This window comes from Suricata suricatta, chromosome 5 (assembly GCF_006229205.1).
Source record: "Suricata suricatta isolate VVHF042 chromosome 5, meerkat_22Aug2017_6uvM2_HiC, whole genome shotgun sequence".
Taxonomy (NCBI): domain Eukaryota; kingdom Metazoa; phylum Chordata; class Mammalia; order Carnivora; family Herpestidae; genus Suricata; species Suricata suricatta.
In genome coordinates this window covers 128,657,156-128,684,152 of record NC_043704.1, presented here as the reverse complement: position 1 = coordinate 128,684,152, position 26,997 = coordinate 128,657,156, and the positions used below count along the sequence as shown (strand labels likewise).

Genomic DNA, 26,997 nt, shown 5'->3' with positions numbered 1-26,997 from the left:
TAGTAATTTGTAAATTTGTATTTATGTGAGAAATAGATATACTTGACAATACAGAGCTCTAAAAGTACCTTGTGTGCTACACTAATTGTATATTGTATAAATAATTTCATGTAGTATTAAGAATAAGCAGTTAATATTATCTGACCTTCATTGCTTTAAAATACCATGAAACTGAATTTCTTTTCCATAGTTTAACAAGAACACAATCACTTTTTATTCCACAGCTGCTTTCCACATATGTATCACCTGATAGTCATATGTATGAATGAATAATTATGAAACCTTTGACATAGAACATACTTGGTACAGCAAGCAGTGCTGTTATTTAGTAATTATGTGAAAAATCCACCTGAATTTTAAAACAGCAAAACTGTGGGCATGAGGAAGCTTTCAGATGTGATGGTTTGTTCATTATTGTGATTGTGGAGGTTTCATAGGCATATCTGCATGTCAAAATTTATCAAATTACATACTTTAAATATGTGTAGTATACTGTGTATCAATTATACCTTAATAAATGTGTTCAGAAAATGTAAACCCTGGACCATTATATATGAAAAGCTCTAAGATCATTAACTGATTGCTTTTACAGTTGCCAGTGATAGTCATTGTCAAATTTGGTAGTTTAAGCTGAATGTTGCTATTTATTTATTTATTTATTTATCATTTTTTTAATGTTTTTATTTATTTGTGCAGGAGAGGGAGGGAGAGAGAGAGAGAGGAAGGGAGGGAGGGAGGGAGGGAGGGGGAAGGGACTAGAGAGAGAGAGAGAGAGAGGGAGGGAGGGGGAAGGGACTAGCAGGGGAGGGGTAGACAGAGAGGGAGACATAGAATCTGAAGCGGGCTCCAGACTCTGAGCTGTCAGCACAGAGCCTAGCTCGGGGCTCGAACCCACCAGCTATGAATAGATCGTGACCTGAGCTCAAGTCGGACATTTAACCGACTGAGCTACGTAGATGCCACTAAATTTTTTCTTAATGTTTGTTTATTTTTGAGAGAGACACAGACAGACAGACTGCAAGAGGGGAGAGGCAGAGAGGGAGACACAGAATCTGAAGCAGGCTCTAGGCTCTGAGCTGTTAGCACAGAGCCCAATGCAAGGCTCGAACTCACAAGCTGTGAGATCACAATCTGAGCCAAAGTTGGACCCATAACCTACTGAGCCATTCAGGCGCCCCTGAATGTTGCTTTTTAATCTTCAGGTTCAGAGAGCAACCAATATGCTTTTTGGGTTTTTTTGTTTGTTTTGTTTTTTTTAGTTCAGAGGACAATTATAGGCTTTGCCTCTCATGACCTTTAGTAAGCAAATGAGGAATTTTAAGGTTTATGTTGATATGCTTATCATGTGTTCTAGGTTTCCAAATTTCTAAGATTTGAAAATTTAGAATATTGAAGTTTTGATTAGAACGTGTTTGAGTGTCAGTTTTCTCAGCTTCTCCAATATTTGGTGGGCACTCAACATTTCAATCACAGCTTGATTGACATTTCCCCTCCCTATTAGTTTGAATTTGGAGAAACCCTAAAAAACCTAATGAGATAATTACATGTGCCTTCCTTCAGGAGGGATTTGAGGAAGGTTTTGGCCCGGTAGGCCCCCATTTCCTCACTCCCTCCGCTCCCATCTCATTGGCTTCGCGCAGATGCACAGACAGTGGGTTTGGAGGCAGGATACCCGGGCTGCCTTTTACAAAATCGGATTTGCCATTTGTTGATCATCTGTTTTTAATTCTTGTTCTTTCAAGGATATTTCAGCACAGTGCGTATTGACTAGTTTTAGAATTGTTTTTCAAATGAAAATTACATTTTTAGAACTGGTGATTTGTAAATTTAGATCAGTGACTGATGTGATTTGCAAGGTAGTTTAACAATACTTAGGAAGTAAAGCATTTGGATATTTGATATCTGATGCAGAACTGAAGTTGCCTTTTAAGTAAGCCTTACTATCTCTAAAGTTGAGTTTTGAGCTCATAAGTGGTGAGTTATATTCAAAGGTTTTGAGAACTGAGAAAAGCAGGTAATTTCCTCTAGGTAAAGCTTATTTTGGCATTATTTTTCTAGCTTTGCATAAAGGCTAGCTTCCATTGAGCTCTGTGTGTGCCTGTGTGTCTGCATGTACATACATACACCTGAAAACCCTACACACGTACATGTATACACACACGTGCACGTATGCGTATGTGAGCGCCCGTGTGGGTGTGTACACGTGCCTTCTTGATTTCACAGTTTTTTGGTTCAGCGCTAGTTTCATCAGCAAAGGTTGTATTCAGCTGATAACAAATACCCTGCTCTGATGGATGAAGAAGTCAGGACTCAGGCCTTCATACCCACACTTAGACAGGCACTAGAGGACCCTGTGGGGATTTCTACTTGATAAAAACCTCAGAAGGTATTAATATAGCTCCTTGGTGAAAAGCCCACGCTGAGAGGCACTAACTACCCAGGCCTCTGCAGCGTTGGGTAATTGTGGGGTGTCCCCTCCGCAGCTGCCACTGGCTCGGATTATGCCATTAGCTAGACTCGCTCCAGGATCCCTTGGAAACTGCCTGCCTGCCTGAATAATTTATTACCCAGTGATCAATTATTCATAACTCATTATTACAACTGAAATAAAACCTAAAGGTGGGATCATTCTGCCACTTATGAACATCCAACAGATCATCAGGAGATTGCTGTGGAGTTTTAAGTCTGTGAGGTCGCCACTGCCTATTTGCTTCTCTGAAGGGATTCCAGAGAGAGCAGCTTCTGAAATGGAATCAGAATCAATGACAGTGGTAACAAATGACTCCCTGCTGGTTGTGCTGTATTGGTTCATCTATTCACACTGTGTGTCTTTTTTAATCTGGCCTTATTTATACCTAGAAATAAAATTTCAGGGTAGGAGAATTTAGGAGACATCTATGGCGCTGTTGGTTGATTAAACTTACCTTAGGAAGTAAAGACACAAAACTTGTCCTCAGAATATCTTTCATGGTATAAAATGCAGGCACTATAGTACATTTTATTGACATTAGTCATACTGCATTTACTTGTTCTGTTGGAGAAATATCTGTGTTGTATTTTATTTATTTGACTATATCTTTGTAAATTTTTTTCAATGTTTGTTTATTTTTGAAGGAAAGAGAGACAGAGATGAGTGGGGGAGGGGCAGAGAGAGAGGGAGACACAGAATCCAAAGCAGGTTCCAGGCTCCAAGCTGTCAGCACAGAGCCCAACATAGGGGTTGAACCCACAAACTGTGAGATCATGGCCTGAGCTGTAGGGGGATGCTCAACCGACTGAGCCACTCAGGTGCCCTAGACTATATCTTTAATATAAAGAAATGCACATGGTTTTCACATATATAAAAAGCATTTTAATAAAATTGCTGTGAATGTATAACCAAAAGAAGCCTAATTATTATTTTTTAGGAAGTATAATAGGATTATTTTTGGCATAAGCTAGACTGATTATTACTATTTAAAAATTTTTTTTCTTATACGTTTATTTATTTTTGAGAGAGAGAGACACCCGAGTGTGAGTGGGGGAGGGTCAGAGAGAGGGAGACACAGAATCTGAAGCAGACTCCAGGCTCTGAGCTGTCAGCACAGAGCCTGATGCAGGGCTTGAACCCACAAACTGCAAGATCATGACCTGAGCTGAAGTTGGATGCTTAACCGACTGAGCCACTCAGGCACCCCTGATTATTACGATTTTATAAGTAATCACTAGGCTTTTAAAAATGTGTCGAAAATAGTTGGAGAGTTTGAAATTCCATTTGCTTTGGGCAGTAAAGCAGAGGTTTGCCCTTGAACACGCTGGCACTGAAGAATGGGCAGCAGTCTGTGATGCTTCACTCTCGCGGTTGCCATTTCTGTGTCGAAGCATTTTCTGTGTGGTCACTTCCAAAAGCAAGTAAGTTCTGATTTTGAGTGCCAGAGTTCTAACTGCAGCTTATAGAGAAAAATCTCAAACTATTTGAGCAAGTATGTTTAAGTAGAGGTTCCAGATTTTTTTGTGTTGATGTTGGAATGAAGGCTAAATGTTTAAGCAAGATGTAAATGGCCTAACCCCATGCCTTTCGCACTGAACCACACCTATGATGTCCTAGCTGTCCCACTGAACAGGAATTTAAAGATGGATTTAGTGTTACTATTGTAAAAATATATGGGAATTAAAAAGAAAATTTAGGACAGATATAAATATGTCATGGAATGAACATTTGTGTGATTTTTGAATGTTAAATATAATTTTAATAGGTTACACATTCATATGGCTTAAAAGCATAAAAAGATACACTGTTAAAAGTCTCCTCTCATCCCTGTCCTCCTTTTTCTGAGTTCCTATCCTCTTTCCCAGTAAGCACTGTTAAGAAGTTCCTACAGAGTTTTCCAGAGTTGCCTTATGCATATATAAGCAACTCTGAAATTCTGATTTTTGCCCCTTTCTGATAAAAACTGGCAATTTACACAGTTCTGTTTTGTACTTTTGTCATAGGCCTAACTGTTTTGGAGCTTTTCGCATGTTAGTATCCGGAGAATGTTCCCATTCTTTGTTTTAACAGCTCTATAGAATATTCCATTATATGGCTGTCCTATAATTTATCTATTTCCTGTTGATGTACACTTGGGTTGTTTTTAACATTTTGTTATTAAAAACGCTGCTGCAGTGAATAATCATGAACATTTGTCATTTCACAAACATGGCACTGTTTCTCGCATGAATTTTAAAAGCAAAGCATGAGATTTCACAGTCACGTCCTGCTTTTGGCAGTCCCGGTCCAGGACCGTGAGTTGATCCTTCTTTGCTATTAGAGGTATTTTGCTGGAAGACTGAAGAAGCACTGCTGGAAAGTTGTTCTTGAGGCCGATGGTGGGAGGATTTTTCATCTTTTGAAATAACTTTGCTGTGAAGTGATAGTGACAATGTTGCTTTGCCATCCTGTGTTTTCTGGAGGTGATATAAGACAACGTGTAAATCTGGTGGCACATTATTTATAAGCAAACATCGTGTTGTAAAATTGTCTCATTTGTTCCCAGGCAGTTGATACAATGAAACATTTACAGCTCTGAAGCACCAGATGCTGGTATCTTTGAAAATGTTGATAGGTGTCCTGTAAAAAAGGAAATTCCATGATTAAACACGTTTAGAAAACACTTGGCTCCACAAAGCTAAATCAGTTTTTTTTTTTCTTTTTCTTTTTCTTTTTTTTTTTTTTAACTGAGGGACTCTTGATAGACTTAAATCTGCTGGGGTAAAACGTGACTCTTCAAGAGCTTTTCCAAACTCGTTCAACCACTGAACTCCCTTTCTTTTCAGGTGGCTCTTACTAGCCTGGTGTCCTGAGGAACTCAACTCAGGAAGTACCACCCATATTGGACACCAGGGTGCGTGTTGAAATTAGTGGTCAGCATATGTGGTATTAAATTTACAAAAGGTTTAGGAGTAATGAGAAAGAAAGTCCCTATTTTGAAGCTGACCGTCATGAACAGCAGATGGTGGTAATGTAACATGCAGACCAGCCATTAATACACAGCAGTATTTCCAATGACCATATTAATTCAGAGTCCACAGTGTCATCTTCATTTAATTACAGTCTACCAATATTTTAATTTCTCTAGTTAAATGAATCAAAGGCTAAAAAAGGATCATTAATATACTTTTAATTTCTTTCTAGGTAAAGCACAAGTCAGCTGAGAAATATATTTGGGAAAATCTTTTTATTTCCACAGACCATTTTAACTGGCATGGTTTTGTTTTTGGTGGTTGTTGTTATCTTTGTATTAGATGGACATTTCCTAGTTTGTGAGTACACAATGATGTCTGTGTGCTCTGTCTTGAAAGAAAAGGCCATAAATTTAACCAAACTTAACTCTCCATTTTCCAAGAGAATGGCCAAGAGCAGTTTCATTCAACCAGCACCTCGTTAATAGCTGCACAGAGATGAGGCAGCCACAGTCCTTGTCCTCCAGAAAATGGTATTTGGGCTGAAAGTAGGCTGTGAACTCAAATAGCTCATTAGAAGGGCCATGGGGTAAGAAAGATCAGCGTCTCTTCGAGGTTGGGAGAGATATGGGTCACTTCCATTCTTCTGAGGTCTGTTAAATATAAAACTTTTTTGGGGCACCTGGGTGGCTCAGTTGGTTAAGCATCCAACTTCAGCTCAGGTCATGATCTCTTGGTCCACGAGTTCGAGCCCAACATTGAGCCTGGAGCCTGCTTCAGATTCTGTGTCTCCCTCTCTGTCCCTCTCCTGCCCATGCTCTGTCTCAAAAATAAATAAAAGCCAAAAAAAATTTAAAAAAAATAGATCAAACTTTTTTAAAAGTTTATTTATGTATTTGGGGGGAGAGAGTATGTGCACGAGTGGGGAGGGGCAGAGAGAGAAGGGGGAGTGAGAGAATCCCAAGCAGGTTCTGGACTGACAGCACAGAGCCTTGTGCAGGGCTTAATCTCATGAACCGTGAGATCATGACCTGACCCAAAACCAAGAGTCGGACATTTAACCGACTGAGCAACTCAGGCACCCTCACTGAGGTCTTTTAAATTAAAACTATGTAAAACAGAACAACAAAAAATGGGGTATGTTTTAAATATAAATTTAACAACAAAAAATTTAATATGCAAAAATGCAATGCACTGTGACTGTATTGCTCACAGGATAATTATGGAATTAATATAAATCTTAATTCCTAGTGTAATATAGTTGGAGTGGGTCAGAAATGGGAAATACATTTAAACCTATATGGGGAACCTCTTTCCTAATTGTCAGTGTGTCTTTGAGACAGAGGCTATAATCTGACTTGGAGCTCTGTCAAGGGTCAGTGTTTGAAAACTTCATGAATCTGCATCACTGAATAAAAGGCCATTTTGGCTACTTAGGGGTAAACCTGCTGCAGAAGATAAACCTAGAGGAGCTGCAGGGGGAAGAGATTCTTCTAGTGAAGGACCTTTGGACCTACTTGATGGATGTGGAATTGCTGAAGATGGCGCTGGGTGGGGGTGGTAGTGGCTATAACTTAGACTAATGAGTGTCCCGATGTATGTGAATCCCCAGTTTGAAATGACCCTTCAAGGGTGCACTTGGGGAGCACTGCACCCTGACCCTGCCACCTCCCCACTCCAAGGTTAAACTTGCTTTACCTCTACTATAGCAGAAAGACCAGCCTCAGGCAAGGGTGATACCTTAATATAAGGGCCAGGCTGTGTCACCTGTGGGGACAGGAGAGTCATGATGTCTTGTTGTTCCCTGGGTGGGGAGGGAGTCACTTTTTTGATTTGAAGATCTTTCACTCCATGTCCTGCAGGAAAGGAAATAATGGGATCCAGGTTATAATAGTCAAGTACTTGGTACAACAGAACCATCCAGTCAGCAACAATTAGGAAGCAGTCTTTACCATAAGTAATCTGTGATGCGAACATCTTCATTCAGTCTTTGGTCAATGGTTAGATTGCTACCAGTATCAGGCACTGTTCTAGGCCTGGGCCACAGCAGCAGACACAACCAAGTCACTTCTCAGGGAGAGGATGCTCTGGTGGGGCCGTGGAGAGAGATTAGACAATCAGTAAAATCATATACTAATATGTGATCAAGAGCTATGGAAAAAATAAAACAGGAAAGAGGACAGGGATGTGGGTGTATGTCTATCTAATAAATGCTAGTTGATAGTTTGTGTTATGTTTGGCATTAAAATAATAATAAATAGTCACTCTGACAAAAAGATCCAAGACAGAAGACCACTGAAAGGAATTTTTGAGCAAAACCTAACAATAAAGCTCTTGTTTTTCCAGTAGCAGAAGGACACAACCTTTTTCCATATGCTTATGTTTCTGTGTTTGGGCAACAGTGCAGAGACCAAGTATACTTTGTGTGATTCGGTTCCTTTCCCTGGAAAGCCAGGGCCATTTTTCAGGGGAATAAGGAGGACTGTGTGTTGAGAGGTGCCCAAGTTTTCTTCTGAAGGGCTTTTACCTTCATTTCACTGCCTGCAGGTCAATGGAGACTTTTATGAAATTTTGGCTAGTTCTGCTCTCTGTGCCTGTTTCATTGTTTGATACTGGAGGACTGGATGCCATTGTACTGGGATGGGGAGGTCTGTGAGGGGACAGCTGTCCCCGTTCCTGGCCTCGCAGACAGGATCTCCCTAGACATGTTAGGAGTTAGGTATTTTCAGACATTCAGGTTTCCAGGCGTAGGCTTCACTCATTGCCTGACAAGATTTTGATGCTTCTTCAGTAGCCAGCACACTTCATGTGTTTTCCCCTGATCAGAGTCAGTGATATGGAGGCCCTTAGGAACTTCTTCCAGTTGGGGTCTGAAAGTCTCTAGACACCTTCATTAATGGTTTCGTTTTGAGAGCAGATGGATCTAACATGCAGTGACTACTGTTTATTATTCTTAAGTGTTACCCCCAGAACATGTGCCCCCCCCCCCAAAGATCGGCTATGTGTTACAGTGAGGGAAAACGTATAGTTTTTGAAAACTCCCTATGAGTGATGTCCCTCTTTGTCAGAAATCATGCATGCCAGTGAGCTGTCTTTGGTTCCAGTAGGGAACAAAGGAAAGCTTGTTCTTATACGTGCAGATTTAGAGCTGGGTCATTAAGGGCTCCCAATTTCTTCCTCGAGAGGAGATAACAAAGGGGGTCAGAGCCGATGTCCTCCACAAAGGCTGGCACCCTCTCCTGTCCTTGACCCCCAACTTGAGGGAAAGCAAAACCAGCCCTGGATCAGGGCTGTTCAGATCCTGAAGAATCCCCTCTTTGGAGGTCTCAATGCTGTTGATATAGTATCTGGATATTGCTTATCATTTTATTTTATGTAAGTAAAACCCACTGACTCATCTCCATCTCTTGATGTCTCAAAGTCTCCGTCATGGTTCCCTTAGATAACTTATACTATAGTATAGATAAGAGAGGGAACCCACCCCCTACTTTGGATCCCAAGACAATCATCTCTGTTGGCCCTCTGATCCTCACAAGCATGTCTGTCCGGGTGACAGGAATTGTCCCGGGTTATAGCTAAGGTGTGGTGGAGAGGTGATTAGTTCAAGTCTAAGATGTGCTACAGAACTGAGACTGAAAGTAAGATTTCCTGGATCCTCATTAAGGATTTAACCATTACCTTTTGGAAACAAACTCTGTAACTGATTAAAGATAAAGTTTAAGTTTTCTTTTGCCTAAATTTTCTATGAAAATAAAATTGATCAAAGTTGTTCCTGGAGATCACAGAAATCTGTTGTTTTATACTGCTTCTCATCAATAATACTATAACTTTAACTGTATTTATTTTTAAGTTTGTTTATTTTGAGAGAGAGAGAGAGAGCGAGAGAGAGCGAGAGAGCGCATGAGCTCAAGGGAGGACTGAGCAGGGGAGGGGCAGAGAGGAAGGGAGAGAAAGAGAATCCCAAGCAGGCTCTGCACTGTTAGTGGGGAGCCCAGTGCAGGGCTTGAACTGATAACCTGAGCCCAAACCAGGAGTTGGATGCTTAACTGACTGAACCACCCAGGCACCCCAGCTTTAACGTTAAAAAGAAAAAGTACTTCAACAGCATTGTTTTTATTTGCTCTATAAGGATGCTTCAAATGAAAAGGTTTTTTAAAAAAAATTTCCATTAAACTACAAGGTATCACAGATCTCTTGTTTGGCAGAATTTTCATTAACATGGAAATGCATTTCCTTATTTTAAGGAGATGCTTTATTTTTCTTGGTTCCCATGAAAGTTTGTTTTATCTCATTGAAAGTACTGAGTTGCTTCAGTTTTATTTTAAGGTAGTTTTTCTGGAGCTAGAGATTCAAATACAAGAGGAAGTTTTATTATATACATTAATTTTGGTTTTTTACATACATCCTAAAAGAGTTAGGGTCAAACCATTATGACTTAAGAGTCATATTTCTTGGACACAAGTTAGAATTTTAGGAGTGTAACTCATAAGAAATAAACCTGATTTTAAAATGTAATAAAAATCCCATCAGTAAGTCTTGTCATTCACCGAAACTCTCAATGTGTATTTAACTCTTCCAAATAGCCCTTTCGAGAACTGATCCAAATTAAGCTCTGTCCACATGACATGAGGTGCATATGTTAAAAAGCACTTGTATCAAAGTTGATTCGCATCTGATTGGCTCTTTCTACTGACTCTAGAAGATTAATTTTTACATGGCTCCACTGGTGGTAGCATTTCTCTGAGGACCTGATTGGCTTCAACAGATGAAGATGTTTCAGTTCCTTTAAATGTTCCCATGGCCTCTTGACTTCCTCATCAGTCATTATGGTCTTGTACTTCTTCCAGATTAAGAACATTTATAGCAGTGATAGACATATGGAAGATTGGTAGATTTGAACCCTCTCTAGCATTACCAGATGTTTAAAAGCAAAATTGACCCAGGGACCAAGAATGAGGTTGGTTTGTTTAGCAAGAGTCCATGATAAATAGCTTTTATGCTTGAGTTACATGGGTAGGACTGGCTACATAATTGGTGGGGCCTAGTCTAGAATGATAATGCAGGGCCCTTTGTTAAAAGTTACCAAGAATTTCAAGCCAGTGACAGCAGAACATTAAGTCAAGCACAGGGTCCTTCTAACCATTGGTGACAATTTCACTTCTACATGTACACCCAAAAGAAAACATGTATCCACACAGACACTTGTACACAAGTGGTTATAGCAGCATTATTCATTGTGGCCAAATAGTGGAAACACCGCAAATGTCCATCAACTGACAAATGGATAACAAAATGTCGTATATGTGCGTGTATCCATCCAGCGGAATATTATTCAGCCACGAAAAGGAATGAAGTATTGACACAAGATGGGTGAACCATGAAACATTATGCTAGGTAAACAGACTAGTCACAAAAGACCATGTATTATATGATTCATGGTCATATGGAATATCCAGAAGAGGCAAATCTACAGAGACAGAAATGATGTATTATTGATTGCCAGGAACAGTGGGTTGTAGGGGTGAGGAGTGACTACTAATGGGTAAGAAGTTTCTTTGGTGATTGTATGAGTTCTCTAGGACTGTCATAAAACCACAGACTGCATGGCTTAAATAACAGAAATGAATTCTCTTTTCGTTCTGGAGGTTGGAAATTCAAGATGAAGGTGCCATCAGGGTTGGTTTCCTGGGAGACCTCTATCTTTGGCTTATGGATGGATACTTTCTCATTTTACTTCTCATGGCCTAGAATGTGCCCCCAGTGTGGCTGTCTTATAAAGATACTAGTCATATTGGATGAGGGCCTGACCCTATTGGCCTTGCTTTAATTTTATCATCTCTTTAAAGACTTTCTCTCCAAATAACCCGTTTTATTCTGAGGTATTAGGGGTTGGGACGTCAACATATGAATTTGGGGGGCGGGGGACATACAATTTGGTTCATAACAAAGATGATGAATACATTCTACAATTAGATGGTGGTAACAATTGCAAACCTCTGGGAGTGTACTACGAGAAGGCAATGAATTGTACACTTTAAAAGTGTGACTTTTATTGTAGGTGGATTATATCTCAATAAAGTTACTATGAAGAAAAAATAAAAACTACTTGTACATGGCTCTTGCTTTTAAAGACCTTACAGACCAGTCACATAAACCAGGATATAAATTAGCACTTCCAGGCACGTGCAGGGTAGGTATGCTAGATGGAGGTACACTCACTCAGTTGTTATAGAATGAAGGAAACATTGTAGAACACAGAGCATAGGGGCCAAATGTCACAGGATGAATACGAATCTGATAGATAGACGTCCAGGCAGGGGAAATAGAATGAGTGAAGGCACAAAACCCTGGCATGTAGAAGAACCATATGACATTGTTATCCTATCCCTGTTAATCTAATCTGCTCTCAATATTATCAATGTCTTAATTACTGGATAGAGGTCCAGTTAGTAATGAGGTAGAAAGAGTCTTGGCTTTAATTCAGTCTCATTCGTATCCTAATCTTGCCACTCACTTTGGATACCTAAATTATTAGTCTCAGTTTTCCCATCTGTATGATGGAGAAAATAATAATATCTTTATGGTTATAAATATTAAATATTAACAAAGCATTTCATTTTCATAAGTTACTGCTCAAAATATATTAGCTCTGTCTCCCTCTCACGTCTCTGTTCCTTGGGTAACCTGATTTTACCCTCCCTACATATCTTAATCATCACTCCTTGGGCTAACTTTGGTGACAATATTCTTTTTGAAATGAGTTTCCCAGACCTGCTGAAACCAAGTATATTGACACCACAACCTTCCCTACATTTCAGGATCAGCTTGGAATCTCAGGAGTTCTAGGGAGTCACATCCTACTGTCGTCTCATACTGAGTCTTGGAGTCAGCTATTCTCCTTCCCATATACTCCCATCAGCGTGTTTGCGGGTCAGACATTCTACTCTTAAACCAGGTTTCACTCATCTTAGATTTGAGAATTTGATTTTCCCACCTGTAACTATGGAACTTAAGGTTTAGTCTTGCAAAATTTAACTTGGGTAGTTTCCAGCTCATATTTCAGCTTCTTCAATCACTTTGAAAAATTAACTGCCTATATCTGTTGATTATGCTTCCTGGCTTTGCGTCTTCTGTGAACTACGTAAATATGTCTCTTTGGATCTTCATCTAAGTCGTTAATAAAATGTTGGTGCAGACATTGTTATGGATGGACCCTGATAGCATCGTAAGAGGGATGATCTGCAAAGTGGCCTGAGACCTAAGACTCCAGCATGATTGGCCTGCTTGTTCAGCCATGAGTCCCCATGAAGATTCTGTATCTCCCATATTAAAAGGATATCACAAGACTCATCTCATTGACATCTGTTAACATGACTTCATCAGATGGGCTGAAATCATGATATACCATGACTAATTGCTTCTCTTTCATCAACCAATCAAATAACTCTCTCTCAAAAAGAAATTAGGTTAATTTAGTATGGCTTATTTTCCGTAAGCCCATGTGAACCCCTGCTGGCCGCTGCTTCATGTTCTGAATGCTCACAAGCCATCTGTTTAATCATCATTTCTTCAACTTGGCCAGAGATTCGTGTCAGTCTTCTTGCTCTACAATTTCTGAAAGATTCTTGTCATGAAAAGTGGAACATGTACTTTGCAGGAGGTGGGGGACGGGAGGGTGCCCTCCCTTTTCTCCTGATTATTCAGATTATCAACCTTGGTGCAGAGAATATATTTTTGAGTTGTATTCTCAGTTGTAGTTCTTTTAGGTCCAACTTTGTAAATTCAGAAGGCAGGATTTCATAGTGAGGAGGTGCCCAGGATTCAGACGTGGGGTCTCCATTTCCTCCTTACTAGGTATGATTTTCCACTTGATTGACCATGTGCCTATAAATGGACGTCTTTGTCTGTCTGTATCTCAGTTTTTTCATTTCAGAAGTGAGGATTAGAATAGCCTCTTAGCACAATGCATGGTGCCGAATAACTGGCCCTTATATGGCACTTGGTATTGTCATAATTAACACCAGTATCACTGTTTTAGCAGTTGGATGTTTCCTTATGATTATCTTCTATCTTGGACTTTGCTTCTGTCTTTGGGACATTTATTTCACCCTTTGAAGGTGGATGCTGCTTTCTTATAACTTATAATTATGTCTTCCTCCCACTGGATTGCAAACCCCTCAAAGGCGGAGGCTTTGCCTCACACAAGTAGAATGTTTTGCCCAGTGCATGTGCTTTATACACATGTATTGACTATGGAAACTGGAGTTAAGAATTGAGAAGCTTGGGGCGCCTGGGTGGCTCAGTCGGTTAAGTATCCAGCTTTGGCTCAGGTCATGATCTCACGATTCGTGGGTTCGAGCCCTGCATCAGGCTCTGTGCTGACAGCTCGCTCAGAGCCTGAAGCCTGCTTCAGATTCTGTACCTCCCTCTCTCTGTGACCCTCCCCTGCTCGTGCTGTCTCTCTCTGTCTCTCAAAAATAAATAAAAGATATAAAAAAATTTAAAAAAAAGAATTGAGAAGCTTTTCTTAAAGGAGACATCAAAGTGCATTAGTCCATGTGTAAGTTGGAATTCTGTTTCCTTGTGAGTTCTATTTAAAAGAATCACTGGTGTCCACTGCTATGTGTCTAAACCGAAAACTGGCTTGTGTCACAAAGGACCCAAAGATTGAAATACCGTCTTGTCACAGACAAAACTTGCACATCTAACATTACCATTAATATCAGCAGCAATAGTAACAGTAATGGTAACCATCATACATTCTAAGAAGTTTGGACTTAAATTTGAAGTTTAACTGTAGCAACAAGTTTTGGCCAGCATATCTGTGTATTCTCCTTTTCCCTGTTTCTTAGTTCCACCTACTCTTGCTTGTCTCAGTTTTCTATTTTATTATATAATTTATGTCAAGTCGTTTGTGGAATGAGGCTGAGTATAAATACATTAAAGTCATAGATTATGTAACCGTATGTTCAGCATCCCAGTGGGCAGCTGTACCTTATCACTAATGGAAACAGAACAGGAGAAAACCAATGCAAACTGGGGTGTTTAGAATATGAGCCAAAACTGAAGGGAGGTTTTCCTAATGGTGTTTTAAAACTGGCTTTTAGCATTTTGGAGTTTGGGGATCATCTTGGTGTTGGCTGTGGAACATGCTCAGGAGAGCGTTAGTCAAGTCTCATGGCCTCTCTGGGTTCCAGTGTCCTCATCTGTAAAGTGAGGGGCCGGACCAGCAGCAGTTTCCAAACCTTTTTCATCCAGAGAGATCTCATGCTTCATGTGGGGAGTCTCATTTGGGCTACTCTTCCAACCTGCCCTACTCCCAAGCCTCTAGAGAACTCTGGGGTTCTTCCAACACTCAGTCCTGGCAGGCTTCTGGACCTGTAGCTACTCTAAGCCTGACTGCTCAGAAGTGCGCTCTCTGGACAAGCAGCTTAGGGAATCACCTGGGACCTTGTTAGGAATGTGCAGTCTCGGGCCTCCCCTAGTCTGTATTGGAACAGACTCCCTGGTGATTTGTATGCACAGTGAAGTTCAAGAGGCACTGCTCAAAGACCCTGGGTCCCTTCCTTGAGGCTTCTTTAGATAACATACTTTATGAATCTAACAGTCTTTTCTTTCATTGTGTAAACTTAACAGCACTTTGGTTTATCCTCAAATAAATTCTAGAGATTCAGAATCCCTAGAAACGGTGCTGGTGGAAAATCGTGCCTAACACTGTTTTTAGTGTCCTTGCTCTGTGTTATGACCTGAGGAGGCTGTCTCACGTGTGGGGTTCCCATGGACTGCTTGGGCAGCCAGAACAAACCCTGCACAGCCATCTCGGTGAGGTGCAGTGAGCATGAAGGTTCTGGAGCACTTTATTTAGCCAAGGGTCCCTCTACCATCCAGATTTGGAAATATAAAGACTTGTGTAATCAGAGACAGGCTAGCCATGTGTCCTCATCTCCCCCGCTTACACAGTTGACTGGGACTTCTCTGTCCATTGCAAATCAATGACTAAATCCATAAGCTGTCATTCAGGGATACTAGATCCTTCTTAATAGTAGATTCTAACGTGGGCTCTGTTGGTAGATTAAGAGATTTATATATATTTTGGTATAAGCACAACCCAGCAAAATGTATGACCCAGAATTAGTTGCTTAAACCTGCTAGTGAAAGTGTGCTAATACAGAGCTTCATTTCCCTCCCTTTCCATCTCAAATTTAAATAATCTGCTCTATGCTATAGTTAAGAGTTTTAGCTTAATTCCATACACTATGCTTACCATGATGATGAAATAGAGCTGAAATTTGAAAATACAAACTTTTTGCTACTTTGACTGTCTCAATGGTAACTGGCAGCCAACCAGCACCTGCTATAAATACAATTACGGGATTTTATTTCGCTAAAACCCTAGATTACTTTTTCATTTTATTTTTGGAGCACCAACCTTCTTCTTGCCTTGATCATAATTTAATTTCATTTTAAATAGGGTTTACCCTATGTTGGTTTTACCTAGTCAAGAAAATGGAGATAATCAGTTTTTGTTGCTTCTTAAAACTCAATTTGTCACTGTATCTTGATTTCATGGTAGGCTTTGCATCACATCCGATTATCTTATTGAAATCCACAATTCTAGGATTTTTTTGTCATGTTCAAAATAAAAACCTGATATGAATTATGCATTAGAATATTGCATTTTGAATATTAACCTAACATTAATTGCGAATTTGGAGCATATAACAATCATAACAAAAGCTAACCTGATTATCTATGGTAAATTATTCTTTCACATCCTTACTGGCATAGTCATGCTCCTTAATTTTCTTGCTGACAATAAACAGACTCTTTGCTCTAAGCCCAGAACTTAGTGTGCTAAAGTGTAATAGAGTGAATGAGTGATTTGTTGTATAGAGTGTTATCTATTTATTTTTATTTTTAGAGCATATTACTACTCCATCTTTTAACACTTTTGATCAAATGCTTTTGCACAATTGAATTTTTTAAATGCTTGACCTCTCATACACACAAAATTATACCTGTACGGTTGTGGTACCAAGGGTAACCTTACAGAAGTAAATTTCACCACCTTTCTAGGAAAGGTAAGTTAAAAACATTTTCTTCTTTTTCTGTATAGTCTCACCCATCTCAATCCAAATCTGGGGCTCTGCAAGTGGCAAAGACTCCCAACTATTGGTAAGATTGTCAACAACATTCATATGATACCTAATTTAAAAAAAACAGACATACCCTAATTAGTGCCTCATCAAGAGCAAGACCATTACTCTAATCATTAGTAAGAAGAGGCTTTTTGTTTTTATTTTTCCCTTTTTCTCTAATGCTAAGGAGGGGAAGAATAGAGTAGGTAGCAGGAGATTTTGTTCTTTGAAACATGGTTTGAACAATGAAAAAGTTTTATACTGTTTAGTTATTAGGTACTGAAGATCTTTACACTAAAGCAAGAGAGGAGAAACTTAAATCTGGAGACAGAGGTTGGTTCTTTGGAATTGGTAGTCTCAAGAGGTAAATGGCAGGTCTGCTGTAACATGCTATATGATCTTGGGTAAATACTTAACATCTCAGCACTTATATGTTGAGGTGTGTTGATTGGTCTGCTCTGGGAAGATCTTGTCTAGCTTTAAAATTCTATAAATGAAGTCCATTCCAAAACTTGGGAAAGAAGTTGAATAAGGGGATAGGATTTGGAAAACCAGATAGCTTTGTGTTTCTCTTGGGCCAAGTCATTGTAGTGGGTATTACCATCTTGAAATGATGTGAAACATCTGCATGAAACCATTTTCAGGTAGCCATTTTTCATTGTCAATGCTAATGTTATTATCAGCTCCCATAGGTAAGTCAGCTTCCAGATAAGGGCTATTCCAGCAAGTATTCTAGGAAGAAAATTTTTATAAACTTCTACTTTCTGATTGATGCCCAGTATACAAACTGATATGTTTCCATAAAGGGCAAATCATGCATAGAAGTTGTGATCCTACTACCTTAGCAACAGTGCTTGGTGATTGCTGATTTTAATTGTTCAGTAGTCAAACATTTGAGCGTCCACTATGTACCAAGAATTGTGCTAGACTCTGGAGGACACAGAAATAAACTAAATCTAATTGTTCTCAATGTGGGAATGGAGATGAACAGATAGATATGAAAGTACATAATTGTCACAGTTACACTTTCAATGGTGGAAGTAATGAGCAAGCTAAATTTTGAAGGCTGAGAAGTATGCAAGCTTGGTCTCCTTCAGACATGTTAAGATACTTCCAGGTGCTGGGAATTCTGTAATGAATAAAGTGTGACCGTGGCCTTTAGGGTGCCTGCAGTCCAGTAAGGAAGCTCCTATGAGAATACAGAGGATGCCATGAGAGCATAGAAGAGAGGGCGCCTAACTTAGCCCTGGCGGGGTCAAGAAAGACCATCAGATGGAAGTGTCTCATAAATGCCTCAATATGAATAAGTGTCATCTATAGTTCTTGGAACTTTGTTTTACCTTTTAAAAACCGTAGTGATCATCCTTGTGCTTTTAACACCTAATGACTTCATTCTTAATTTCTTAAGTTAAAGGCTTCAGACCATGTAAAACAAAGTAATTCCTTATATCAGTAATTTTTTTCTCACCTATCTCCAAAGAATTGTAGAAAAAAAGCATACTTATTACTATCTATTAAAGTATGTTTTCTTAATTTGTGGGGAGAAAGAAGAGGGGAAAGACTAGACATTTTAGGAATTCTTTTTTGTTTGTCTTTTTCACTTTGCTGATTTATATATTTTCTATTTTTTTTTTTTTTTTTGCTAAATTAGCCATGCCCTTTACTTCACTCTTTCCCTCCTTGCCACTCATCCCAAATCTCCATTTGCTCTCATAGTTCCCCTATCTACACCCAAGGGTAAGAAGAAGACAGTGGAGACATTTTAATCATTTTGAATCCTAATACTTTTTGATAACTGCTAAGAATGTTGACATATGAGAATTTTGAATTAATGACAAAAATTGTGTTTTCAAATTAAATAATTACCATGTTGTCTTAGTTTCCAGATGTACTGACAAATAATTTCTAGTCATTTTTTAGAATATTTTTTCTTGCTATAAATCTCATTTTTATAGAGTTCATTATAGTTCACTTTGTTATGATTTTTTGAACATTCATACTTATGTTCGAGTAGAAAAGAGTCGTTATACCTTTTCCAGTTGAAATTAGGAGACTTAGTGCTTTCTAAGTACAAATGAGTGTTCACTTAGTTCCTATCTCTGCTTCTAATCTCTTCCTTAAAAAACCTCCTCTTCCTTCTTATAGCAAAGCGTTAGTATTAGAGTGTCTTTAGCTACCAAAACAGCTTAAATAATAGGAAAGACTTAGGCTAACAAGAACTCTAGAAAGAGAGGGAAGTTCCAGGGTTGATGAAGTTAGCAGCTCACAATATCATGAAGGACCTTGGTGCCTACTGTTTTCTATCATTCAGCTGTTATCTTGGGATGGCTTCCTTCATGACCCCAGCTGGCTGCCAAAGTTCAAGTAGTCACATGAAGATGGTGACACACAGAGGCAGATTAAAAGAGAGTTTCCTCCTGTGCTTCTCTTTTTATCACCAAGGAACATCTTTCCCAGGAAATCCCAAGAGACTTTGCACATCTCCTAGGCCAGAATTACATCACACCTAAACTAATCACTGGGAGGGGGAATAAGATTACATGATAAACTTAGGTGAATTATGCTTCATCCCAGGGGCTGGGGAGAGGGTCCTCTTCTTTAGAGCATATGATGGAGGAGGTGTGGGGAGATGGATAGATAGTCATCGGTGTCTCTTAAGATATAATATTCAGTGACTTGCTCATCTGTATAAATAAGAAAAACAGAATGGCCTGGCCACTTGTTTTGAGGTAAAGGGGCGAAGAGCCATAACTGGTTTTGAGGGAGAAATTAGAGTTGATTCTAATACATCCCAGGTTGTAAGGAGAACGTTTAGAATCTGTAGGAAGAAGATCGAAAAAGCTGTTCACCATGGAGGGAATCCACTCATTTTTTTTTTTTTTTTTTTTAGCTAAAAGGAGAGTGAAGGGCAGTTTGTTCCCAATGAAGCTTTTCATGAGACAGTCCCAGCAGGTTTTGTGGAGGCTGTGGCTTAGAAATTGGGGGAGGAAATAGACCCACTGTAGTGAGTGCAAAACACACAGGCATTCTCAACAGAGCCAGAACAAATGCCGGCTCTTGTAGCTGTCCGATTAACTAGTACTCACTCGTGAATTTCTTGGCTCAGCCTAAGGCTCTTTGCTCAAGAGAACCGGAAAGCGCCTGGGAGCAGGGCTTTGCACAACAGAGCCGTCAGACTCATTGTATCTTCTCCGTATGACCTCCAAGGAGTCCTCCAGAACAGAACTGGATAGGCCACGTCCTGAAGTCAGTTCTATTTATTTTTTTAAGTTTATTTCTTTCTTTATTTTATGAGAGAGAGAGAGAGAATGAATGAATGAATGAATGAATGAATGAATGAATGAATATGAATCCCAAGCAGGTGGTGTGCTGTCAGCACAGAGCCCAAGGTGGGGCTCAGTTTCACGAATGGTGAGATCATGACCTGAGCCGAGATCAACAGTCGCATGCTTAGCCGCCTGAGCCCGCAGGCGCCCCCAGCTCTGCTCCCGCACCACTGCCGGAGACTCCCTGCAGGCATGCAAAGGGAGCCTGGGCCAGTGCTGTTTGCAGCCTTGAAACATGTGCTCAAGCCACTTCTGTTTTCTAAAATTGATACAGATGGGAAAAGTCATTGAGTTCACGTAGTTATTAGAAATTTTTTATTTGGGCCGTATTTGTCTTCAAACCTCCTACTCCTGACATTTCTGTTTACTCTCTTTGGTTCCTTAAAAATCAATGGCAACTTGCATAATGTTATGGTACCAGCCTTGAAACACTGCATGGAACTTGTCACCACAAATGATAATATAATCTAGACAGGAGCCAGGAGAGCTAATTTGCCAAACTAAAATGTCTGAAATAATTCTACTCTTATTTATTCTTTGTTTATTCTCTGTATTATTGGGTATTGTTAATTATTCATTCCTTGTTTGTTATCTGTATGCAGTACTCCTATACGTTGCTAATGTGTTTGTAAACTAAATCAGTCTTGAAAAGCCCAGGATATGGAAATCATCTATAGGTTATAAGTGATTTTCAGTTTCATTATTCCCTATCTAAACCCTTTGCTTTTTTCTAGGAATCACTATATCTTAGCCATCTTCAGGATATAGATAGATAAAAGGATTTTCTGTTTCGGAGGAACTTTATTTTTATCCCTGTGGAAGACAGTGTTGGTGCCCTGCCTGTATCCTCTGGGCAATTAGTGTTTCCTGTGCATGAGTCCAGCCTTCAGCTGCTAGCACGGGCCTCTCTCTGGCCAGTAGGGCCCCGTGCTCTGGCACAGTGAGAGAGTGGGGGAGTTAATACCCCCAGGGAGCAGCCTGAACCAGAGAATGAAGGGACTTGGTCCTTGCACTTCATCAGGGGACTCAGAGGTGCCTATTCTATACTGGCTTCCAAGGGTTCCTTTGCAGAATTAAGCTCCAGTTGCTGCCTTGGTGACCAGCTTGGTCACCCTGATCAGATTTCCTCCCCTCTTTGTCTTGCTTCCCCACACCCTCTCCCTGCTTAAACGTTTACTTGTACACAAGTCTTATGTCTCAAGGTTGCGTCCTGTGGACCCCAAACTCAGAGAATCCTTTAGAGTAGAGCATAGTTTAATGGGATAGTTCCTCACTTTATGTTTAAAATCTTGTTATATAAAACATATTTGGATAAAAACTGAGTATAGATAGATGGGTGAGGATGAAGGAAGAGAAGGTGGTTTGTGAGCCTGACAGTTTGACAAGTCTTTTAAAAGGCACTTCATTCCACATTCCGTAATGTATACTCTGGGTGTGTGTGTGTGTGTGTGTATCTAAAGAATGGTATACAGCTACAGACATTTGTATCTAGGTTTTGCCGTTTTTGTAAGTACTTTTCTTTATAAAAAAAAAAACAACTCACATGCTTATTAACTTTCATAAACTATTCAAATAATGCAAATATGGGCATTCCTCTACTGGTTATCGATTTATACAGGGCAAATAGTAAAGAATGATAAATTCATTTCTTTTGCTCCTTGGGATCCAGCTAGAGAAAAGGTAGTTCCATACAGTACAAAGTAGTTTGCAAGTGCAAAAGTGAATGTCCTGGGATGCTAATCTATAGGTTTGTTCTTTTCTCCTCAAAGAACAATTAAGGATCCCCACCCTACACCCAACTCTATTATAGCATTTATCATGATGTTCAACTACTTTTGTAGCTGTTGGCCTTTCCTGTGGGACTGAGCTCTCTGGGAGGCAAGAGGTTTCTCTTTCCCATCTTTGTATCCCCAGCACACAGCTTAGTGTTTGGTGTACAGAAGGCAGTCAGTAGCTGATCACATAACAGAAGTACAGAATCTTCTGTCTTAAGGTATTTGGGAGTGGCTGCCGGGGACCTTGTATGGAGTCTGAAATTGGGCTCCCCTTCTCAGTATAGATGTCTACCATGGACACCTGTACTGCATCCTGATGCTCTTCGAGCCCCGGAACCTCTGCTACATGCTTGTGATCAGGGGTGGAGAGGAAAAGACCAGGTGAGTCAGAGAGCCCCCAAACGAGCTGGGATCAGGATTTACTGGTTAAAAACAGAAGCAGCTCATAGATTATGGCGTATGATGGTGATTCATAAAATTATTTTGTCCTTTTCTCTGGACACAGGCATTAAAATATGGTTTTTTTTAAATTGCTAAGAGAAGAATAAACAAATAAAATTCCATCTGTAGTATACTCTCCACAACCTTCTGTTTTTCTCCAGCTACTCCTTAGGTAACTTCAGTACTTGGTATTTCCATTTTTTAATCAATGTACCAATGTTTTGAACCAATATGACTCTCTGCCATTATATTTTCTTATGTCCCTTTAGATTTTAAATGTATGTATTATGTTTAAAAGTATGAAATAATTTTAAAAAGGATGTTTTGTACTCATGACATTTCTACCCATAAAAAAGTAAGAAACACTGTGGCCTTAAATCCCTTAGACGCTCCTACATTTCAAGACTTGAATTAATAAATAAAAATTACCCTAAGAGAGCCAGAGTTTTGGAGATTCCATTTTCATTACCCCAGAGTGTCTCCGGTGACTAGTGGTAACACCTGAACATGCCTAGTGCATTAGTCAGGGCTGCCGGTACAGGTAAGAGCAGCCTCCTCCTGTGGTTGAAGCAGAAGATTTGTTCTGGAGCACAGCTGGCTCACGTCAGCAGCAGGAGGGCTGGGGGAGCAGGTTACAGGCTAAATTTCTAGGAACATCAGCCAGAACCGTGCCACTGAAGTGGCTCGCTGCCACTTCCGCCAAGGCCACGCCATTCCTTATGCCACCTGTGCTAGTGAAAAGGGTGGCCCTGTGCCCACCCTCTTTCTTCCCTCAGCTCCCACCCAAACCAGGGTCTCAGGTGAGTTGAGTGCAGCTGATTGGCAGAACCTAGGTCACACCTGGAACCCCAACTCAAGGGAGAGGGGAGATGTGGAGTTTGTTCACTGGTTTTTGGGTATTTTTATATATCTGGGAAAGGCAGGACCCACAGTCCAGGGATCTAGTGCAACGTAGGGAGGCTGTCTAAAGATGCAGCGCAGCCACAAGTGACCAGTTTCTGCTATAATAATGTCACATGAAAATAGGCAAATTGTGCAAAAGGTTGCCTTCTACTATTCAAAAAAAACCTGTAGCAAAAAGATGGGAAGGAAATAGGCAAAAATATTTTTTAATGTTTATTTACTTATTTTTGCTGTCAAGGCAGAGCCTAATGTGGGACTCGATCCCATGAACTGTGAGATCATGACCTGAGCCAAAACCAAGAGTAGGACACCCAACCGACTGAGCCACCCAGGCGCCCCAAAGCGTCCTAACATCTTAAATGAGGAGAGCCTCAGGTGTCATTTACTCCAACTTCATAGCACTCATCTCGATATGAAGTTTTCAAAAATACATATATTTTTGCACATTTATCTGTTTGTGTATTATTTCTCTTTCCCAGTAGATACAAGAGTAGGGCCTGTGAATTCCCAGTGCCTGCTACCCCATAGACACAGAGTGGATCTTACAATATGCGTGCAGCGCATGAACGCTAACAAGTAAATCACAAGGGAAGGGCCATAGCTTTCTCCGGACTAACCGCAGAGCTCTCCACCCCTGCCGGCTGACCAGCCCTCACCAGGATGGTTGTGGCTACATGGGCTCTTATCCCACTGCTCCTTACGCCTCACTGGGATATAGGGGATTCTGGAACTCTCTTGGGCTCATCAGCTTCTTTGCCCCTTAAAACTTTTTTTTCCCCTACTCCTATCCCTAGCTGGACACCAGAAGATGAGAGGGTGCTACTATTTTTTCTATGCCCTGCTTTGGAAAGAGAGCACAGTTCTTCTGCTCTCAGGCTTTCCTACCCATCTTGGAGCTCTGTTCCTACCCTCCTCTCTGGACCTGGCGCAGGGGACATGACTGTTGTCAAGGAGTCAGCCACACCTAACTTTCTTGCCTTCCTTTCATCTGGTCCAGAAGGTCTCTTTCTCACCTGGAGGCGGGGAGGACACTCACCCACTGGCCAGGTATTCCCTCAGCTCTTTTCTCTAGCCTTTGTCTCTCCTTTGGAAAATCAAAAGCCAGGGATTTGACTTATCCTCTGTGGTTGGTGAGATGTCCTCTTTTTCCTGAGGCAGCATATGCTGCTGATTTGATGGGGGAACATGTGAAGGATTAAGAGGATATTTGTGAAAAAACAATCTTTGGTTAACATCTCAAAAATAAAATCTGCCCCATTTATATGATGAGTGGGTGAATTTTAAGGGAGTGAAATTAGCTATAGTTATCCCAGATTTCCAAAGTCACTCTCCAAAGTTTGTCAGTTTGCTACTAATTCTAGAAAGAAGCATGCCACTTTGGAAAAAGGAACAGAAGGTTTATAAGTTGAATGGCTGTGCCCGGATGCTTGCGTGTGTACGTTTTTTGGTTGTGTTATATTATGGATTTTTTTTTCCTGCTGTCATAAAGTTTTTCCCAGACAGTTGAAGCTCTGATAAAATAAATATCTGTCATGTTATTTAGGAGTTGGTGACAGGCTGAGAGTCACCGAGAGGTGACAAGCTGTCCTTGATTTGCTAACTTTCCATGCTGTCTTTGGCTGATATTGATCTCATATTTCGTGATGTGTAATGAGAGTTTCCTCTGTTGGTTCAGTGACACAATTTTAGGTAAGGAAGGTAGAAGTCTCTGCATCAGCTAGAGATGATTATATTCGATACCACCTGCCGTAATAGCCCTGCCTTCGTCTGCTAAGCTGTGGGCAGATGAGGTTTCATGCTTTATCATCAGGCTGCCAGACGGGACTCAGGTAACTATATGTGAACTCTCAAGTTCTGTTGCACAATAGTTGGTGTTTATGAGGAAAAATAAGTATATTTAAGCTTTTTATAGCATTTGTTCCTTCACAGCAAGAGAATATAGCAAGTTTGTGTAAGGCTTTATATTGTCATGCTTACCCACTGTGACTTTTACAACTGTATGTTCTCTGGGCACAGTAAATTACTGGAAAAGCACTATGAAGATGTCATTGAGCTTTGTTGGCTGCGTGGTAATCTTCAGAAGTTACAGAAAACATAGCTGTGGATGTCAGTTCAAGCTTCTTTTACTCTACTTACAGTCTGGATGCCACTCTTAATAACACGAGGTCATTTTTAACCAAATCCTTGATGGAACAGTCTTCTTATAGAAAATAAACCCATGCAAGCCTTTCTCTAGGATCCACTTCATTATCAAGTAGCGACCTGAGAAGGTGTTCCTTACCTGACAACACCAATGGGAAAGCTCCATTAGGGGAAGGGAATCAAATGTTCCACCTTTCTAAATTGCAGTCCTAATTAAAGACCCCTGTAAATGGCTGAGCAGAGCCTGTGAGGCCCCTCGTGCAGGGCCCTCCTTTCTAATGCAGCCAGTGCCTGCTAGGGTTGTCTTTTAGGGGGTCACACTGGGAAGACCATCAAAAACATTTAAAATGAATAAAATGTTATAAATGACTAGTTTTAGGAAAACTGATTTCCCAATAATGACCATCGTGAAATAGAAGGTTCTCCTTGTGAGACTTTGGAGAATGGAAACTTAGCAACAAGCTTTATTGGTCAAGAAAAAAAGCCAAAGGTCATCCAACACCCAATATGGATCAGCGACTTAAGAACACTTTTTAAGTTTTCCTACATAGTGTCTCGGCTTTTACGACAGATTGTCTAACTAGAATATTTATGTAATGGTTGCCATTGAGGAATGGAAGGGGCAAACACTACACAATACAGTGCTGACTGCAGTATTAGTTCTTCTAGGCCCGAGTCTGAGTGAAGACACAGGCTCTGTCTCTGGTATTGCCTGAGGAAACATCTTCCACAGTGAAACAACTGGGGGGGGGGGGGGGGGGAGGTGCGTCTTATTTGAATTGGTGAAAATTTTATAGTATAATCACACTTTTAAGGATGATAGGAGTTCTATCCATTGTGATTGGGGCTGGTACTTGGGTAAACAGAGGAAACAATTTTTAAATGAAATGACATAATGAAATAGTTTATATCAATATAAAATATATCATTGCACATTTTCTCCAATTTTTTGATGCACAGACAATATCTAATGTTTTCTGATTAGAGGTCCTTCATCTTTTTTGCATAAACTACATGCATAGTATGTTAAGTTTTCCAGGTTTACCCTCTTTAAAATGGAATGCAATTTAGCAGCATGAATTCAGAATAGTTGATTTTTTACATTTTTAAACCAACTTTTTAGCACTATCTTGTCAATTATTTAACTGTAACTCTTTTTTGTTTCTTGTCACTCTCAAGTTTTTTGGTAAGCATTTGACTTAGTTTTCCTCACAAGAATAACACTCATACTCATCCTTCATCAGTTTGTCATATTTAAGTCACAAATTTACAGTAGTAAGCACAATTAGTAAACAAGTTGGGAGTAAAAACAATGACTCGAGTAAGCACACATCTTAGCTGGAGGGGCAGGAGTTAATGGGTGTGCCAGAGAGTGCCTGCTGGGTGCCTGCTGGGCACAGGCACTACCTTTGGCAAAAGCTGCTGTCAGCATCTGTTAGAAAGGGTCGGGGAGCTCTGCTTAATCTATGAGATGGTTGAAGGGCCTTTAATGAAGACTGTTTCTACTATAAATACATTTTCATTAATATGCATAAACTGTAACTCTTAAAGAATATCTTTGCAAAATGTTTTCTAGCATGGGTTCTGCACAACTTGCCTTAATGAATAGCTAATGTTTACATATAATCAGCAGAATGTGTCTCACATGTAATTGGTGCTCTAAAGTGCTTTTCCCTGGCAATCTAGTTTACACTCAGTACTATAATTGGTTTGTTCATCAGACTTTTTTTCTTAGATGGGAAGGGATAGTGTTTTGGTCCACTCCTCATTGAATTATCACAGTTTAAAATGAATAATTTGGAGATTTAATGAGCTCTTGTTCCATTTATACATGCTTGAGACATTAACTAC

General features: G+C 40.1%; 1 protein-coding gene across 2 annotated transcripts in view; it reads left to right on the top strand.

The window, feature by feature from the left end:
• NEK11 (NIMA related kinase 11) overlaps positions 1 to 26,997 on the top strand; it is a 220,879-nt gene that overhangs the window by 14,301 nt on the left and 179,581 nt on the right. The window contains exon 1 of one of the 2 annotated variants that reach the window (XM_029940297.1): positions 24,766 to 24,833. The exons of the other annotated variant lie outside the window; for it this stretch is intronic. Within the exon in view, the coding sequence (XP_029796157.1) occupies positions 24,790 to 24,833 (44 nt within the window). The 5' untranslated portion in view covers positions 24,766 to 24,789. Of the gene's footprint in view, positions 1 to 24,765; positions 24,834 to 26,997 lie in introns of those variants that run through there. 2 annotated transcript variants of the gene reach the window in all.